Source organism: Danio rerio, chromosome 24 (genome assembly GCF_052040795.2).
Source record: "Danio rerio strain M-AB ecotype USA chromosome 24, GRCz13ab, whole genome shotgun sequence".
NCBI lineage: Eukaryota > Metazoa > Chordata > Actinopteri > Cypriniformes > Danionidae > Danio > Danio rerio.
In genome coordinates, this window is record NC_141044.1 from 24244927 (window position 1) to 24264542 (window position 19616).

Consider the following 19616-nt stretch of genomic DNA (forward strand, 5'->3'; position numbering starts at 1 on the left):
ATTCGTGTTTCATACTACACACACTCAATTCTATTCGATCCTGATTCACAAGATCCCTATATGAATTATTCTTAATTTGATTCTGTATTTAATTCAGTCTGTACAGATTTAAAACATACAATATTGATATTTCTAAAAATGATCAGTGAACAATTTATTTTCAGTTGAACGGGTTCATTAAAAGGTTATTAAACCCAAAAAATAACATGATCTCTTGATTAACTGACATTCAATGTATCCTAGGTGTATATGACTTTCTTCATTTAGTCACATGCAGCTATTCTAAAATTCCTTTCCAGCTCTAAAATGGCAACAGTTTTTTCATTTAATTTCTCAGCAATCTAAAAAAACTCCTATAAAATGAATCAATCCATGATAAAATGTACTTCACAGGGATTCAGAGAGTAAATAATAGTGTTCTTCAGTGATTCCATGTGTTTTTCAAAAAAAAAAAGTCCATTTATAAAATCATTATCTGTATCTTCTGAAGAGCAATCTGTCTTTTTCTTCTCCTTCTTTTCAGCTGCATTTCTTTTACATTAGCGCCATCAGCTGGATAGGCCTGTGTTGTGTCTCTCTTCACAGCTACTGTGTTCATTTCACCTGCATAAGCTCTTTACACTCAAGAGATAGAAAATGTATTAGATTTTTTGCTGATAAAAATCAGCCGACTGGTGCTACTGACATATATAGTTTTAAATAACTCTAATGAACTGAATTTGACTGAAAAAAGAAAGTCATACTAGGATATGTATCCAAATAGGATTGCTTGTGGGAGAGTAAACTTTAAATTATACATATATTAATGATGCTATGAAACATATTCAGCGAAGAGCAGCAACATTTTTTTTGTAATTTGATACCTTTATGGCATAAATATACACTGTTTATGTCGTAAAAATATTGCACATATTAGGCTGCTGTTACTTTACAATATTATACAAATAATAGAGATCGTTTCAATGTTGTTTTCACTTTAGACATGATTAAATACACAGTAATATTAGCATTTCGACACTCTAATGATTATGCCTACAATTCAGTCTCTTTCATGTTTTCACGCCTCATCAAATGCATTTGTTGCGTATCTATTGTATATAACCAGTGTTGTGGCACAAAGGTATTTACAAATAAACCATACTGAAAAATCTCTGTGAATTGCCATTATTATATTTCTCCAGGTCTTCTCCTGACATGTTATAAGAAGGCAAACTTAGAAAAGCACTGGAATACAGAGAATAGGAGAAGTGAGCAGAGCAGTGTTATACCTTTCTGTACTTGATGATGTACTCCAGCACAGGCGCTCCTCCATCATGACGGGGTTTCCAAGTCAGTTCATAGTAATCTGCTTTGCCTGTGCGCGGCTGACTGAGAATGACTGGAGCTTCAGCAGGAGAGACTCGTACTTCAGAGCAGTCGAAGGGCAGCACCGCACTGGTGGACACTGGTGGCTTCAGCGGCGGCTGCTCACGCAACACCTTATCTGGACTCAGGGGACGAATCATGGGCATCTTTCGAGAGGGCACTGAAAGCACACACAGCACAGCAAGAAAAATTATTTATATGCTAAAGGCATGCATTATAGACCTGGATATAAATTATTAAACGAAAGTGCACTAATAATAATACAAATTCTGACCATAATAAATGATAAAATCTAGGGATGCTCCGATCAGGATTTTTACATCTGATACTGAATACTGATTTCTTGTCATGGTGATCAGCCGATTTAGAGTACCGATTCTGATGCTTCAAGTGTTATATAACTTTGCTATTGCATAGAGCACATGATCCCTCTAAGTATAATAGGCCTACTTAAGTTGAGATTTCTCCTTAACTAAGACAATCAATGAGGGATGTTGCATATAACTGTTTCTTATGACCATTTAGCATGGACATGTCATGGTGAGAAGCAGGAAATAGGTCTATAAAGTACTGTTGATTGCAATAGGCATATTACAAGTTTATATATATATATATATATATATATATATATATATATATATATATATATATATATATATATATATATATATATATATATATATATATATATATAATGTTTTTTTATTTCCCTTATATTTCCAGCTAGGTTTTAGTGAACTTGCAATATTGTCAAAAACACAGAACATCACTGTGCCTCTCATCACCATGACTTCTGGGCTATTTTATCTAATTTTCCGGCGTTGTGGAGCCACTATGAATATGCGAGAGACTGGCGGAGCTTCTGGGAGACGTCATAAGATTGGACAATAGATAGGGGTGATCGATCCGCTCGCGTTACAACATCTCAAAACACTGGATATACAATGGTTGCAACAAAAAGACCATCACTTGTGTAAGTCGCACCAATAAACTGTATGAACATGGTTCGCGATGCATCTGCATGTATTTTAGCTACGGTGACACTCATGCAGCAATCGCTCACTCCCCACACATCTTTTATCTCCTCGCATGTTGTAGCTGCTGATGTATAATAGCCTATACGGATGGCACGTGTGTCTCCGCTGCTTGTAAACTCATAAACAAAAACTTGCAATCGGCTTATGAGATCAGCCAGATCAGCGAGTACTGATCAATTTATGAAATGTGATTATCTGCTGATACCGAACTCCAGCCGATCAATCGGAGCATCCCTAATAAAATAAATTAAACATTGAAATTACGTATAAATATAATAATCATAATACTTTAATAGGTTTTACTATACAGTTCATATTTCTCATTCATTTATTAAATACACAAATTTAATTTTAAAAAAATTATAATAAAAGTGTGGAAATGGACGGTAATATAAAAAAATATTATGTTGTTTTGAAAGTGATTAACAATGTTAAACAGTATTTTATAATTGCAATTTATCAATAAAATGTTTTACTTTTATTTTAAAAATATAACTTCACCAGACACTTTATAATAATGATTACAATGATATAACCATAAATCATTAATAATCAGTACTAATTCCACTGCAACTAGTAATATTAATAATTATACAACTAGAAATCTAATTACAATAACTGAATATAAACAAAAGATAATTTAATGTAGTTAAGACTTTTATTATTTTAAAATATACAATTATTTGATACCTTTAAAAAAAAATAACAAAATGATTAATAATAACAATAATAATCGACTAATATTCATAATCACTATCATCATTAATAAATGTCTATGAAATAAAAAAATCATTTCATAAACTAATATTTTTTGACTGTTAATTGTATATTTGAGAATAATAATACAGTAAAAATGCTATTATTATGAATGTTTTCTACCTGTAGGCAGAGTGAGGAGTCGTGTAGCTGCCTGTGAGCTGCCCACACCGTTCTCCGCCATGCACTGGTACATGCCATCGTCTTGTGGGCCGACATTGAGCACACGCAGCACCTGTGCAGACACCCGATGGCGGGGCGATGGGCTCAGCGGCTGAGCGTTGTGGAGCCAAACCACAGTGGGCGCAGGTTTGCCCCTCACCTGACAGCTGAAGCGCACTGTATCCCCCCACGCCACGTCCTGCTGCTGCAGCTCCACACGCACCTGAGGAGGCTCTGAAACACAAGAGAAGTAATCAGAACAAACTCTGAACAGCAGAGACCAACAACATACACTGATCATTTAAGTAGACACCGCAGGCAAAAACATTCTTCATGCATCTGTCAATTTTGAGATTCCAGAAAGTAAATACACAAATACACAGTTTGTTTTTTATTTTGTTCATATAGATTTCAATTAGAATATGTGAAGGCAGTTTTCTCTGAAATTAAGCTGTCATAAATCTCATAAATAACCATGAATAAAAGGTTCTTATGCCTTTTTAAAGTGAAATTTAGGCACTTTTCAAGCACTTTCCAGGTACATTTACAAACTTTTCCAGAACTTTAAGTGGCAAATTGCTTTTCCACATACATACACTGCACATACGTCATTACATTACATCAGATGCTATCTGTTACAGTATTCTATTGTATAGTTCAGTAATCGAAAAGGAATTTTAGATGGCATGTTTTTCTTAAGCCCAACATTGAATTAATATTGTCATTTACTCTTCTGTTTGATTGAAATATTAAATAATTATTACATATTTAGTAAGATAAATTATAATGAAATTTATAATTCAAGTTATAATATAAAGTCATGTATAGTATGATGTTTTATTACAGAGGGATATGTTCATAAATAATTTGCTAGATTATATACAGTACTTTAATTACAAAATTTTTAAAAATATTTATTTCTGGCTAAATTATGAGGTGATTCCCAAAAACCTTGACATTTATATGTAAAAAAAAAAAAAAAAAAAAAAAGATAGAAAAATATCAGATGAAAGAAAAAATATTTTAACTTGTCTTGAATATTTATTAATATAACTTTGTAATAAACTGTTTAACTGTAATAAACAGTAGTTTATGGATCCAATTTGCTATTAGTAAAGAAGTAATGGATTTAGAGGTGTGAATTTGAACTTAGTATGCATCTAGGGTGTGCTCCAAACTTCATTGAGACATGGTGAATTCTTCTTCCAACATTTGCAATGTTTCCAAATTACTTTGTTAGTGATTTTTTTTTATATAACAATTTTATTGTATCTATTCTATCTATTATTTTCTGCAAAGCTGCTTCTGACCATGACACTGGTGGTACACTAAATGGTTATAAGAGACGTGTTTAAGGAATTATATTTAATTATTTATTTATTCTCTTAGGTAAGGCAAGATCTCTACCTGGGTTTTATACTTAGTGAAAATGTGCTTAATACATCTTAAAGCTTGAGGCATCAGAAACGGTATAAGCCGACCATCATGAGAATTGGTACTCGGGATCGGTTGCAAAAAATCTTGATCAGAGCATCCCTGATATACATACACATACATATATATACATACATATATACATACATACATATATATATATATATATATATATATATATATATATATATATATATATATATATATATATATATATATATATATATATATGGAACTTGCCTTCATCCAATGTTCATATTTTTGTGCTGGACATTTATGCAAATTATATACTAATTTACATTATTGATTGTAATTAAATATTTATTTTCATTTTTATCTATCATTAGACATTGAAGAAAACTTGTAAAACAAAAAATTAGCAAATACTAGCGTAAAGATCTATCAACAGAGATCGATCTCTATAAAATAATTGTTATTATTTGTTTTATCCTATCCACCTGCAGTGTCTTGCCGTAGCAACACGAAACCCGAGTGCTGTTTGTGAAGGCACGCTGCCGCAGAGGAGTCTGGGATACACTGGGTTCTCTCACCCTCTTCCAAAACTTGATGGTTGGCTGCTAGTGAATCAGCTCGAGCTCATTAGCGGAACAGCAAGAGCGGCTTAATTAATCACAGCTGCCGTGAGCCGAGCCCACAAAAACAAGCTCATCAATGTCTGAGAAACTCAATCTTACACACACACACACACATACAAGCTCTTTCTGTTCAGTAAATGTACTGTGGGTTCATCTTGATGCTGACTGTCAAGTGTGTTCTCTAATTACCTCAGGTCTGATAAATGCTTATTAGCTCAAAGTAGCATTAAATGACTGGAAATTGAAACTGTGCCACCACACACATAAGATGTTCCATCAGTACCCTGTTTCTCCTTTCCAAAGCCCATTTCATTTGAACAATCAGCCCGGAGACATTTTAAATATTACTGATAGCCAGTATAGAACAAAAAGTGCATAAACTGTTAAATTAGCACATACTGTCAATATCATAACTATTATAACAAACTGTGTAATAAGTATTTAAGTATATAATCATTCTTTCTGAGATTAAAAGTTGTTTTATATTTTACAAAGTTTGTCCAGAGGAGAAATGGTCCTGCTCAACTGAGCCTGGTTTCTCTTAAGGTTTTTTATCCTTCACTTCAATTCAATTCAATGAAATTGAATTGAATATATACAAGACTATATTTCTATACATTTATGAAATTACAAAAGCTTATTTATTATGTTGGCTTTTAATAACGTTTTCTGATGTTTATGTTCTTGAACAAAATGGGGGGCAAAGGTAATGTAATTTTGCATTACAGCTATTATGATGTTTTGATTGAATGGCAAAATGAAGGAAACTGAACAGTGATGTTTTCCACCGAGAGCCAGTTTAATGGGTATAACTAATATTAATATATTTCTTTTTAACTCAGAATATAACTGTACACAGTTATTGGAGAAACAACAATCCACTGGAAATCAAATTTTAACAGGAGGGATAACATGAGAACAACTTGGTATAACTTTTGAATTTTTCATTTTAGAACTTTTTGAATATATATTATATCTCATAATAATTCTTATTTAAAAAAAGTTTTGCTATTAAAAAGCAATTAGTTTCAGTAAGAGTTTTTTTAAACATACTTTAATTTAGCAACCTTGATTGAAACTGATAAAAAATGAACGTAATTGTTAAAAATGTTCAAACAGTTTTATATGGTAATTTATTTATTCACTATAATTATGAAACACAAAAACAATAATGAATAATAAATCATTATTACTGATATGAATAATAAAGAACTAATTAATTGTCGTTTTAAATCTATATCTTTTGCTACTAAACTAAAAGCCACTAGAATATAATAAATACATTTTTAACATTTAAAACACAATAAATATTTCATATAATCACTAATTATTTTTATAATTTAATAAGTGCAGGTTAGAATATCATTTATTTTTTAGTGTGCATAAATTGGACACTGAATAACGCCTGAAATTACAACCTACAAAATTTCAACTAAATGTTTCAGTTTTTTTGCTTCTATTGACCTTTCCTATTTTTACATTTGTATTTAATACTTTTCTATAACATATACATTTGGGTGTACTAGTTTTTGGACTGTTATCGTAAGTTATTATGTTAGATAAGCTCCAGATTTGGCTTCAGTACTGACTAATCTAATGTATATGCAGACATATAATATTGAATAGCTTCCTATTAAAAACATGAATTTAAAAGATTTGTTTTCCCAGAGATGGGTTGCGGCTGGAAGGGCATCCGCTATGTAAAAACGTGCTGGATGAGTTGCCGGTTTATTCCGCTGTGGTGACCCCAGATTGATAAAGGGACTAAGCCGAAAAGAAACAGAATGAATGAAAGATAGATTTGTGAGGGGTACACACATATATGCGGAGTACTGTATTCACTGTAAAAAATGCAGGATTCAACACAAATCAATTCAGTTAACAACACTTTTAACAAATTTATATGGATTAACATTTAAAAATGAAGTTGTCCCAATAAAATCTCCAGAATTGTGTTGTGTCAGCTCATTTTAATTAAGTAGTTTAAACAGTTAAAAAAAAAACAGTTTTTGATGCAGACACTAAATAATGTCGTCTCATATTTGACCTCCATATAAAACTCTTAATACCCCCATAATCAGAAACTCTTCCCATCATTCTTATCGCACTCACCGAACACCTGCACGTCGTACAGCACTTGAGCAGAGCTTGTGGAGCCGATGCCATTATCAGCGAGACACACGTAAGTGCCCGAGTCGCTCTCGCTTGCAGCATCAATCAACAAATTGCTGAGCAAGAATCTGGTGTTGTTATGATTCCTCAAGTCCAGGCCGTCTTTAGCCCATGTGACCTGTGGAGTGGGAATCCCGCTGGCCACACACTCCAGCACAAGCCGCTGGCCTTTATTCACCATAATGGAGCGTGATGCCGGAGGATAAATGATACGAGCCGCTTCAGAAGTTGACCCTAGAAAACACAAGACATTTTACCTATGTCAGCAAACATATACAGCAAAGATATACCCGCTTTTTTCTGTAGTTCAAAAGGTAGAGCATGATGCTAACAATATTATGCATGTTTAGATTCAAAGTAAATGTAACAAATGGATAAAAGTGGGAGCAAAATGTATGAATGTGAATGTACATGACTAAACATGTGTTCTCCTTGTATTTACTTTTGTCATATTCTTTTTTATATATTTTATTTTTGTGTCAAGAGAGTCAACAAGTTACAATACAGAATTATGTATGATTTACATAATTAAGAATAAAAAAGTGTTCACATATGACTTCTTGAACATTTCAAAATACATTTTGTAACTTCTCAAACCTGAAAGTCAAATCAAGGGTCTACAGATGACAAACAGCCATTCTTGGCTAATTCTTGCACATTTTACAGTAATGTTTATTAGGGGTGTAAGGGATCATGGTTGATCTGTGATCCGTAATGATCACAACCCACAGTTTGGAGCGCATGTGACCCGTGAATTAATAACTTCTTTGAATACATAAGTTAATCCAACGTTTATAACAATTGTAGAGGGATCGCCTCTCACGCCATTCAAATCACGTGTATGAAAGTTGTTGGCTTCCCTGTTAAATGTAATGATGACAAATAAAGTTGTGGTGGGACCTAAATGCTTTTTTAGGTTATTCATTGCAGGTATTTTCTGTCACTGCTTATGCACCTGTATTACCGCATACAGTGTAACGCTGTACAATTAAACATTAAAAGATTGTGATCTCAATTCAGTCCTGCGCAACATGAAGGATAAATGATAATCATTTGCATGTTTATTAATCCTTCAAAGTGCTGATCGAGAGAGATTCAGTTCTTAAACTTTTTCAGTTATAAACAATCAAATGACACAGAAGTACTGGGAGAACAGTTTATAGTTCAGATATAAACTCTGACGTTTATGGTAAAGATTAAAATCACAGTTTAATGAAACTTGACGCTGTTGAATGCTGTAGCAATTACATTCTGTAACCAACAGGTGGCAACAAACAACCATCAAAATGATGTCACTGAATAGGTTTTCAAAAATGGTACACCTATGATGAAACATGAGCAAGTTTTATGTGTGGATTGTTGAGTCATTAATTGAAAATAAATATAATATGTTGTAATGTTATGTTAATCGTATGATTTCTATAATTAACATTAACCGCAACAGTAGCAACAATCATTTCTCGTATTGAACATTTTCTTTTTTTTTTCAGTTGGTTCTTTCTTGATTTTTATTTTTTATTCAAAATTACAGGTTCTATGTTCTGTTTGTTAAAACTAATGGCGTTTGCAGTAATATTTTTGAATAAATGAATGACATTGTCTCCCTTTTTTGCTCATCTGAAAAATTGTCTGGTCCTTAACTCAAAAACCGTAGTGTCATCTGAACGGCGAGATTGTTGATTCATTACACCACAAATTGTTTTTTATGTTTATTAATGTGGATTGACCCTGTACACAAACAAAACTAAACTAAAATAAAAAAGAAACCCTACATTACCAAAGGAGAAATTGTGAATAAAATAAAAAATAATAATTTAATAAGAACAGTAGGATATAGCACAATGTAAAGGTGACCTTAGTTACATTAACAGACAAGGTAAAATATTATACATTTACTTTAGTATTGTCAAGTTTCCACTTACTCCATAAAATAGCCTCTTTCTGTTTTTTTTTTTAATTTTAAAAGAAAAAGTAAGGCTTCCTTCTTCCAAATTTCTATGACAATTGCTTTCCATTCTCCTGAAGTGGAAAGGTTAGTCTGAAGCCATTTACATACAATAGTCTTTTTAGCTGCAACCAAACTTACGTCGTATTCTTAGACGGTCAGTAGAGGTGGAAGTTTTTATTTCCTGCGTGACGGGGTTGTAAGCAGCACAAATATACGGGCCCTCGTCGTCCCGTGTAGCATTGGCTATTTGCAGATTTCCTGAAGGCATGATCAGGTAATTCCCTAGGACACAAACAGAGGACCGATGATTAGCATCTTCAGGATAGACGAGTATAAACAGATTCAACAACAGAATCTGATTCGACAATCTAGAACATTCCTTGGGGCAATTTTCTTCACCATCATTAAACTGGATACTTGAACAGCAGGAGTAATTGCAACAAAAGACAATCGTGCTAACAGGCAATGCTTTGTTGAGTGGACAAGACCAGACAACACACAAAGACTTGATGATTCTCAACAAGACAGGAGCTGTCAAACGCCCAAATACCAGAATCAGCTCGTATTCCTTTCAAAAATGGCTGAAATAATTGAAGCACATCAGTATTTGACTTCAAGTTATGTGGCTTGTAAAGAGATCTAATGATGGCTCAGATAAAACAGCGGTAAAATATTTACTATAGTTACTAATAAATACTACTAGGTGAGATGAGCCACTCAAGTAGCTATTAGAAACATTTTAAACAAATTTTGTCAGCAAAATTGCATTCAGGAAACAAACTAAGAGCAGCAGTTTCTACAAACAAGCATTACTGGCCGTTAGGATCTCTTGTGGTAACGGCAGGGCAATACACACTTACATTGCACTTTTTATTATAATCTGAAATTTCAGAAGGTCTATCGGTATCTTTAAGCATCTGTATTTTTGTACTTTGAACAGAGGAGTTTGTCTCAAATCTAAAACCTCTCATTTTCTAAGAAAATATCTGAAGACCCTCTTAGAATGGCGATCCGAAAGGGATGTGACGGTGGGGGGAAAAATGGGTGGAAGAAAAAAATATTAGGAAAATACCTTTATTCAAGTTTTTGCGCAATGCAAAAATGTTTTGCTAGGCAATGCATAGATGTTTTGCGTTCCCTCGCAAAACAGTTTTTCCACAAAAACTTCCTGTTCACTTTATTATGTCAACCATCCCGTTTTTACTGGGATACCCCCTTATTTTACCATTCTATCCCACTATCATCCTATCATTACGTATTTTCCCATATTTCTCTTGAAAGCACGTTGAAATTAATATAAAAACGTCTGCATCCACTTTCTTTCCATTAAAGCTGTGCGTCAATCATCGCTCATCATATGCAACCTCTGAATCAGTGAATTTATACATAAGAATAGACTGATGGACGCACTCCGTATGACAAACTGATCCCAGATCAGCTTCTGTACACAGCATTTAAAAAAGAGCTAACGTGGAAGACACTTTGGGATTCAGTGTGTTTAAACAGACAAATACACTTAATAATATGTAAACATGTCAGTCCTGTCTGTTTTATTAACTAACACTCTCTTAAATGAGTACAAACAGTTCCTAAAGTAATCGAAGGCTCTTATAAATATGTGAAATCCTAAAGGGACACCTCTGTTATCAAAAAAATAAATAAACGAGATTCATTTGCTGCGCCTCACTTGTTTGATAACAAATGTGTCACTTTTAATGGCATGTACAGAAGCTGATCTGGGATCAGTTTATCATGTGGAGCACTTCCATCAGTCAGTTCTTATTTATGCATTAGCTGATACAGAGGTTGTATATGAAGGGCGATGATCAATGATCTTGATGGAAAGAAAGTGAATGCAGACATTTTTATTTTAATTTCAACAAGCTTTCAACATATCTTAGACATTACTGATACTTTATTTAAACTACAAAGCTGTTCCTTTTTAAACTTCTCATTTATAGAACTTAATTTGTTATAAAATAATTGCTGACAGTTACTAAATGTTATCATGGTTTGCATTTTTTCATTACCAATTAATATAGAGGACAAACATACGGTAATTTGAATGGCTTGATTTGTGTTTTGTATTTTCTTTTTAACATTTGTTTGGGAAATAAACAATAACTTTATGAACAACAATAACTGATAAGGAATCTTGCTTTCTGGTAAACTGCTAAAACTAATCATTTATATGATTAAAACAAAAATGAATCAAACTGAAAAATAACTGTAAAGCCTAATTGACAGATTCTTGTTTTAAGCATGAATTAAATTAGTTTCTTAAAAACAAGACTTGATTTCCTTATTTTGTGTCAAGCAAATGTATCTTGATTCAAAGATCATCTGTTCCATTTTTTCCCCTCCTTGAAAGTTTACTGAGGTACTCTAGTGGATCACTGGGAGAAAGAAAGCAGTAAAACGCACCTTTAGAGGTCTCCAGCCACTCCTGCTTGACACTGTAGCGGACCTGAGCTTTAGGCTGACTCTCAGGCAGATGGCACTCGATTACTGCTGTGTTCCCTTCATCCACCTCAATCTCCTGCTGGTCATCAGGCTCGAAATCCCGCAGTTCTGCACACAAACACATAACAACGATTGTAAAAACTTTCTCAATGGAAAAACAGAAAAAGCTATGGAGATCTTGAACATCCAAGAGTTGGTTTTGAGCATTTCGAAGTTAAAAAGGTTTTTTGTATTCCATTCAGGAAACCGAGAAGCTATAGAGTGCATATGCTTAGAACTTTTACTGGGATATCAAATGGGCAGACACCCAATAGCTCTGAAAAACAGAGACAGAAAGTCTAGCTTCCTTAAGCCCAAGTCAGCCCAGGCTAAAATGAGGTCAAAGGCTAAAGGTCGGCCCATCTCTTGAGTTTCAAGAGAGGACAAGCCGTTTGGATAGCAATAAAACAGAATAACTCTGCCTAAGTGAGTTGCTGTGTGAAGGAAATATTTTCCAAAGGCAAACGGGGGAAAACTGCACAGCGTTGTCCTGAAAAACCCCCGAACTTAATCAAATATCTCCCCGACTGTTCATTACTCCTCTCACAAATCAAACCATTTCATTGTTCTCCAGAGTTTAGTTATATTCCTTGGCGTCTGACGCGTCTCTAAGTTATGTACAACAGAGCCAAATGATCTGTGAGGTAAAGATTAAAACAGCTCTTTGTTGAGTATTCCTGGAAGCAAAGATATACAATGACGAATGACATGAGCACTTAAATAATCAGGATCTGATAAACTCTCTGCATCTGCACTCTGAAAAGTAATCATCGTCTGATTTTTGAAGTCAAACGATTTTTTCGAATCATTTCTTTGGGAGATGAGAATCCCAGGATATGAGGCTAAGAGCAGGGTGGAGAATGTTTTAGGAGGAAAAAAACAATCCATTTGCTAAATCAATCAGGCTCTTTTTACAGCCCACCCCTGCCAGCATCCCCCACTGCCCCACACCTCTCCTAAATTCCTGACTGCACACCTTTAACCCCTCCTCTGGCTGACTCCCTCTCCTCAAAGCATTTCTCCCGCAGGATTCCCTCAGGTGTGTGAGGGGGAGAGTGCGGGAAGCAGAAGAAAGGGGGGAAACAATAAGCGTGTTGTTAAACATTTGAAAAGTAATAATTCTTTGAATGAATAAAAATAAATGATTCTATCCTGCAAGGATAGTGCATGGGGATCATAATAATAAAGTCAATTCACTCTTCTATTCATCATCATTCCACAAAATTGTACAAATATTTTACGCCACATAAACCAGTTCTAATTTCTAATCCAGTTTTTCTTGATTTTTTAAAATAAAATGCAGCCTTAGTAAGGATAAGATTTCTTTCAAAAACATGAAGGCATAATCATAACATACCACAAAAAGATAAAAAGTCAAAGGAAAACATCTGATTTCATTAATACTTTATTATCTAATTGTTCAACGAAAGCACTCCTTATTTACACCAGACACTTTCTTTTAAAAAATCCATAATTTCTGGGATTGCTCCATACAGATGAGTGGGCTTGATAAACCACCTGTAGGAGACCCTCTCTCCTCTCCATATGTGCCAGACACGTTTTAATAAACACTCCATTATTCTTAGAAAACATTGTGCAATTCTGAGTGTGCTCCACACAGGTGAGTAGGTTTGACAAACCACCTGTAGGACACACACTCTTCTCTCTTTAAGCACGAGGAGAAAAAAAAATTGTAAACAAACTGAAACTTATAGCCTTTATATTTTGGTGCTGTCTGATGATTTCAAGTGCTATTTTTATCCTCACGTGTAAGTCGCTTTGACTAAAGGCGTCTGCTAAATGGATAAATGCAAATGTAGTGTAAAAGGTCTATACAGCTCTACACTTCCAGTCTAATAAAGCCTTTACATTAACTTTACACATATTCTAGAGCTTCTTCATCTGAGGCCACTAGCATATACAGTCAGACTGATTAGCCTCCCTGAATTATTAGCCCCCCTTTTAATAACTCATTTCTAATAGCTGATTTCTTTTATCTTTGCCATGATAACAGAAAATAATATTTAACTAGATATTTTTCAAGACACTTAGACAAGTTATTGTATAACAATGGTTTGCTCTGTAGACTATTGAAAAAAAATATATAGCTCAAGGGGGCTAATAATTTCAACCTTAAAATGGTGTTTTTATTCTACTATTCTGCTTTTATTCTAGCCAAAATAAAACAAATAAGGCTTTCTCCAGAAGATAAAATATTATCAGACATACTGTGAAAATTCATTTCCTCTGTTAAACATCATTTGGGAAATATTTAAAAAGAAAACAAAATCAATGGGGGCTAATAATTCTGACTTAGTCTGTAAATTAGAGCTGCATGATATTGGAAAACAACTGACATTGTGATATTTTGATTTTCTGCAGTATACATTGTGAAATGAATATGATTTCACAATATGACTTATAACGGGAAAGAATTCATAATTTTACATTGATTGTTTACATTGATTATAGGGGAGTGAATCTGCATGGAATATAAAAACAAATTACAAGCATAAAATAATAAAAAAGAACAAAGATAATCACTAATCAAACCGAAAATAAGATTTGAACATTAGAAGTAGATATCAAAGCTTTCATTAAAGTTGTCAAAAAACTGTTTAACAACACCCATTCTTATCCTAAGACAATTTTTAAAAACATTTTTAAACACTTCTAGTTAGGGCTGCATGATTAATCGAAAAAAAGATCTCAATTCGACCCTACACACGATCTTAATTCAGCTTTTCTTCTATTTACTCAATTATATTTTCAATGTCAGGAGAGAAGCGTAAAGGCAGACACACAAGTCTTCACATTGTTTTATACACATTGCTCAGCAACATGGACACCTACAAATGGTGTTAAAAGTGTCACATACTGTATTTATAAAGTAAAATTCACCCAAAAATGTTATGTCTCTCTTTATGTAATGATGTATTCGTGACCTCAAAGTCACACGTGAGCTGATGCACTGTTTGTTTACTACTGAGAGGATGCGCATGTGCTGGCCAATGATGCCTACTATAGTGAACAAAACCTGCATATGCTGCGAAAACCAGGTAATAAAAGTTGTGAATAACATTCAGTTTGTTGAACAGAGCGATTGTTTAAGAGCTGCGCAGGAAGTATGCGTGTATGTTTTTTTTTTCTCTAAGTGACAGCGGCCATGACATGAACACACTCGACAGTGAAAGTGAAACAGATTAATCATTTAAATCGTCATATCGCATTTTAGAGTAATGATTATGACAAGCATTTGATATATTTTTTCTTTCATAGCGAACACAAAGTGTTAAAAATAAATATTTACTGGGTCATTATTAATACTCTGGCCTATGTTGTATATAATGCAAGAGGGAATCTGACAAATGTCTGATTTTACCAGTGAAAAAATTGTCTAATAATGTTGTCAATGACAAATGACAAGCATATGTCTCCAACATAATTCAACTTTAGAGAATAAATAGTTGTATTATGATGTCATTACTTTACTGTGCATTAACAACCAGTACATATTTAATGTCTGTTCAAGTCCACCATTGCAAGTCTATTCAAAATTTAGCATTTTAAGCAACAGTAGACCAACACAATAGGCCTAATATTACTATTGTTTATTTTACCATATGTTTGAGAATAACAATAATAGCCCACTTATAATAATCTTAATTTTACATCTACAGAATTATGGAAAAAAAAAAAATCAAGATCTTTATTTAAAAAAAGTAAATAGTGATTCTTGTTCTAGCCAAAATCGTGCAGCCCTCCCACTGAGCCACCGCGATATGTTGACTTCTAATTCCCATAGTAGAAATATTTAAATACTATTAATCTTTGGTAATGCTACAAATTGTAAAATTGCTAGTGCCCAAATGGTTTAAATATCTTAAGAAGTCACAGCTATTTAAAAAATTATTTCACTATTAGCGTATAACTTAAGGTTGACTATTTCGGATTCACACATTGCGATATCAAGGCTGAAACAATATACTGTTATATCCTTTATTCCAGTTTCTTTCTCACACAAAGCGATCATGCAGTTGAAGTCAGAATTATTAACCCCCCTGTTTATTTTTTTCCCCAATTTCTTTTTAACGGAGAGAAGATTTTTTCAACACATTTTTAAACAAAATAGTTTTAATAACTTATCTCTAACAACTGATTTATTTTATCTATAGATATTTTTCAAGACACCTCTATACAGCTTAAAGTGAAATTTAAAGGCTTAACTAGGTTAATTAGGTTAACTAGGCAAGCTAGGGTAATTAGGCTAGTTATTGTATAATGATGGTTTGTTCATTAGACTTTCCAAAAATATTTTAGCTTAAAGAGGCTAAAAAGGTTGTGCTTAAAATAGTGTTCAAAAATGAAAAACTTTAAAAGCATGAGGCAAAAACTAAGCTTTTATTCTAGCCAAAATAAAACAAATAAGGCTTTCTCCAGAAGAAAAAAAAACATTATCAGACATACAGTGAAAATTTCCTTGCTCTGTTAAATATCATTTGGGAAACATGTAAAAAAGAAAAAAAATCAAAGGGGGGCTAATAATTCTGACCTTAACTGTATAACATCAGAAGACCCGAAATTTATCCCACATGTTACACAGACTGCTTCAATGGTGAACGAAGCCTGAAAGACCAGTGGCAGACTACAAGTAGAAACTGTGAAACAAATGTTTATATGCTTCTAATATGTTTGTATGTGCGTGTGAGGAGGTAAAAGATGAATGTGTGATTTGTTTGCATGCGGGCGGTACATTCGAAAACTCCTGGAGGCCTGGAGAGCAGGGAATGCTGGGAGCCGCGCAGGATTAATAGTATTTATAAAATAGATCAGACGAGTTTCCAACTCCACTTGGCGAAGCTTTCATACATGCTGCACGGTTACTTAGCATTCATCATTTTTATGTCTGGGGCCACAGAGCCAGTGCGTGATGGGTTTGTATGACGTTTCAAACTCACACTGAGATGATACAGTAACTATTGTGTGGAATACGGTTGGCCAGACTGCGTGTAGCCCTTAAAGACGACAAAGAAAAACAAGTCCGTCTAAGAGTTGAGAATTTGTTACACCATGTATTAAAAACACATGTGAAGAGGTGTGTTTTTTGTGTGAGAGAGAAGGGGAAAAAGAGAGAGAGAAAGAGAGAGAGAGAGAAAGTGCTGAAGGAATGTTTCTTGGCTGGAAGGACACGGGAGGCTCGCTTGTCTGTGGAGGAATTCAAGAGGAGAGTTTGAAATAATGCTCAGGCAGGCAACGGCCTCCCCATTGGGAGATGCTTCAGACAGGATTCCTACAGAGACGGATACCAGGGAGAGCCAAGCTCTTTCACAAAGCAAAAACAAATGGGCAGAGCTTTGAAATATGGAGACGTGAGACAACTTCAGGCTCGCGATCACACGCAGCGGCCTCCCCGAGGAGCCGTCCAACCCCTGGCAGACCGAAGGAGGAGGTCTTTATTAAATTAGAGCGAGGGGCCGACGTGGGATCTTCAGAGACAGGGGGGCCCCAGTTAAGAGCTTGCATCTGTGCGCCCCTAGCTCTCGTCTTCTACACTCGGAGACCTTATCAATTACATCTTGCTCATGTACAAGAGTCAATGTAAAACGAGGGAGGTTGAAAGATCGAACTAAATAAATGAGCTTTGAGAAAGTACTGAAATCCAATGCACCATTAAATGCTGCAACTTTGTGAGTGGAGTCGGGGGGTGGATGATGTAAAGCATGCCTGTTTCATGGAGGTGAAGATGGTGTCAAGAATCTCATGTCACGTCTCATCTTGACAGAAGATCCTGCCTCGACTAGTCCCGCCAAACCTACACTACTCACACTATCACACAAACATGCATGCATGCGCACACGGCACGTCAGAGTCTCTCATGTGTGTGTGTGTGTGTGCCACTTATTCACAGAAATCTGGGAATCTGGGATCTATTTTGCAATTTAAAAGTAGATCTAATGAAAAATTTGGGATTTTGACATTTTTAATGAAAGAAGATGAAAATTGTAATACATTGTTTTACTTTTTCTTGGGTCCTTTCCGGTTTTCTAAGCAAAAAAAAATAAAAACTATCCTACATTTTTACCATTTACAATAGACACCAACAGGGCTCGACAATAAGAACTGCCCAATGGATCGAGGCCAACGTGCAAGGCTCCAGGGACAGTAGACAGTATTGTTACAATCGGTTTAATTTGGTCAAATGGGTGTAAATACAGTCTTGCATTCACACCTAGCTGTTTGTTTCGCAACTGTCTCACTTGCCCATTTAGCAAGGTTCGATTGGCAAATGTGAAATCCGCAATAGCGCTCGGATCCGCGCCAATACAATCGTTCCGAAAGCACCTGAATGAGGTGGTCTTGGCTCGACTGAATTGAACTCTGAAGAGGATCAATTGTAGTGAGAAAGCAAAATTATCCAACAAACTAACGAACCAGGCTACATCATAATTCTGACTTCAACTGTATATCAGCTGAATGATACTTTTGTCACCCATATTTGTCACGAAAGAAGCAGGCAGATATTTTTATTCATTTTTTCGTTATTCCAGTCTTTAAATTCCTTCAGAAATCAATGTAAAACTCTGATCTGGCAATAAAGTAACATTCATTTTTTTAACAGTGTTTAAAGGAGCTTTTCTGTTTAAAGTTTTACTGGAGACCTTGATACATTTTCCAGGATTCTTTAATACACACTTAAAAATCATCTACTAGTAACCCAAGTATTTTTAATAAAAATGTAAGTTGTGATTAAACCAACTAATGCTGACGAAAACCTGAAATATCCTCAAATAATTAATAAAATAAATAGATATCTTTAAATAAATAATAAAATAAATAGACCCCAAACAGAAGTATAAAATTATTTAAAAAAAAACCTGGACTCAACTCAATCAACTACTAACCAAACACTCTCAAAATTTACTCGCTGTTTCTGTTTCTTTCCATCTCTACATTTGCAAAGAAAAGTCATGAAGAACAGGGAGGAGGCCCTTTACTAATGGGGCCAGTGGTTCACTAGTACAGGCATTATGGTGGGTCACATTACACGCCCCTTTCTGTGCTCCAACACTGACTAACATGAGGCAAACACACACACCACACACACACAACAGAACATCTTTCGCACACAAACACTTTCTGTACAAAAAAGCTTCAAAGTTCACACCACTGTCTGTAAATATATATACAACAAGTGTCTGATGTTTACAAAAGCGCTGGTGTACTCACTCGCTGCAGTAACATTGGCTGGCACACTCGCGCAGGACCCGACGCTGGTGGTGGCCACACACTGGTATCTGCCCACGGTGAGGTTTGTAAGGGAGGGGATGTAGAGAGAACCGGGCCGCACCAGCACTCCCAGCTCCTCGTCGCCCCCAGCTGGCAGCTCTCTGCCATTCAGATGCCAGCTGATGTTGACATGGTTAGGCAGGGCACTGCAGCGCAGGGTCACGCTGCCCCCCAGCTTCTGTACCACCGAGAACGGCTCCTCAGTGAACACTGGAACGTCATCTAGAAGAGAAAACAGGACAGAAAAATGGAGGATAAATATATCGGCTATCCAAAACAAACATCTATAATTGGCGCCGGATTTGAATCCAGTTTGCTCTGGTTAAAATGCAGCCAGCTTTATGATGTTTTGGTGGT

General features: G+C 34.9%; 2 protein-coding genes across 10 annotated transcripts in view; both read right to left on the minus strand.

The window, feature by feature from the left end:
• Positions 1–19616, minus strand: part of vipr1b (vasoactive intestinal peptide receptor 1b) — a 738286-nt gene that overhangs the window by 488418 nt on the left and 230252 nt on the right. The window lies entirely within an intron of this gene.
• Positions 1–19616, minus strand: part of boc (BOC cell adhesion associated, oncogene regulated) — a 95747-nt gene that overhangs the window by 13005 nt on the left and 63126 nt on the right. For all 5 annotated transcript variants that reach the window (XR_015524310.1, XR_015524311.1, XM_087308190.1 and 2 more), the window contains 6 exon segments: positions 19200–19481; positions 11895–12041; positions 9609–9752; positions 7463–7756; positions 3282–3554; positions 1269–1525 (listed from right to left, as the gene is read on the minus strand). Coding sequence is in view for 3 of the 5 variants with exons in the window: in XM_087308190.1 (XP_087164316.1) it covers positions 1269–1525; positions 3282–3554; positions 7463–7756; positions 9609–9752; positions 11895–12041; positions 19200–19481 (1397 nt within the window). In the remaining 2 variants the exon portion in view is untranslated.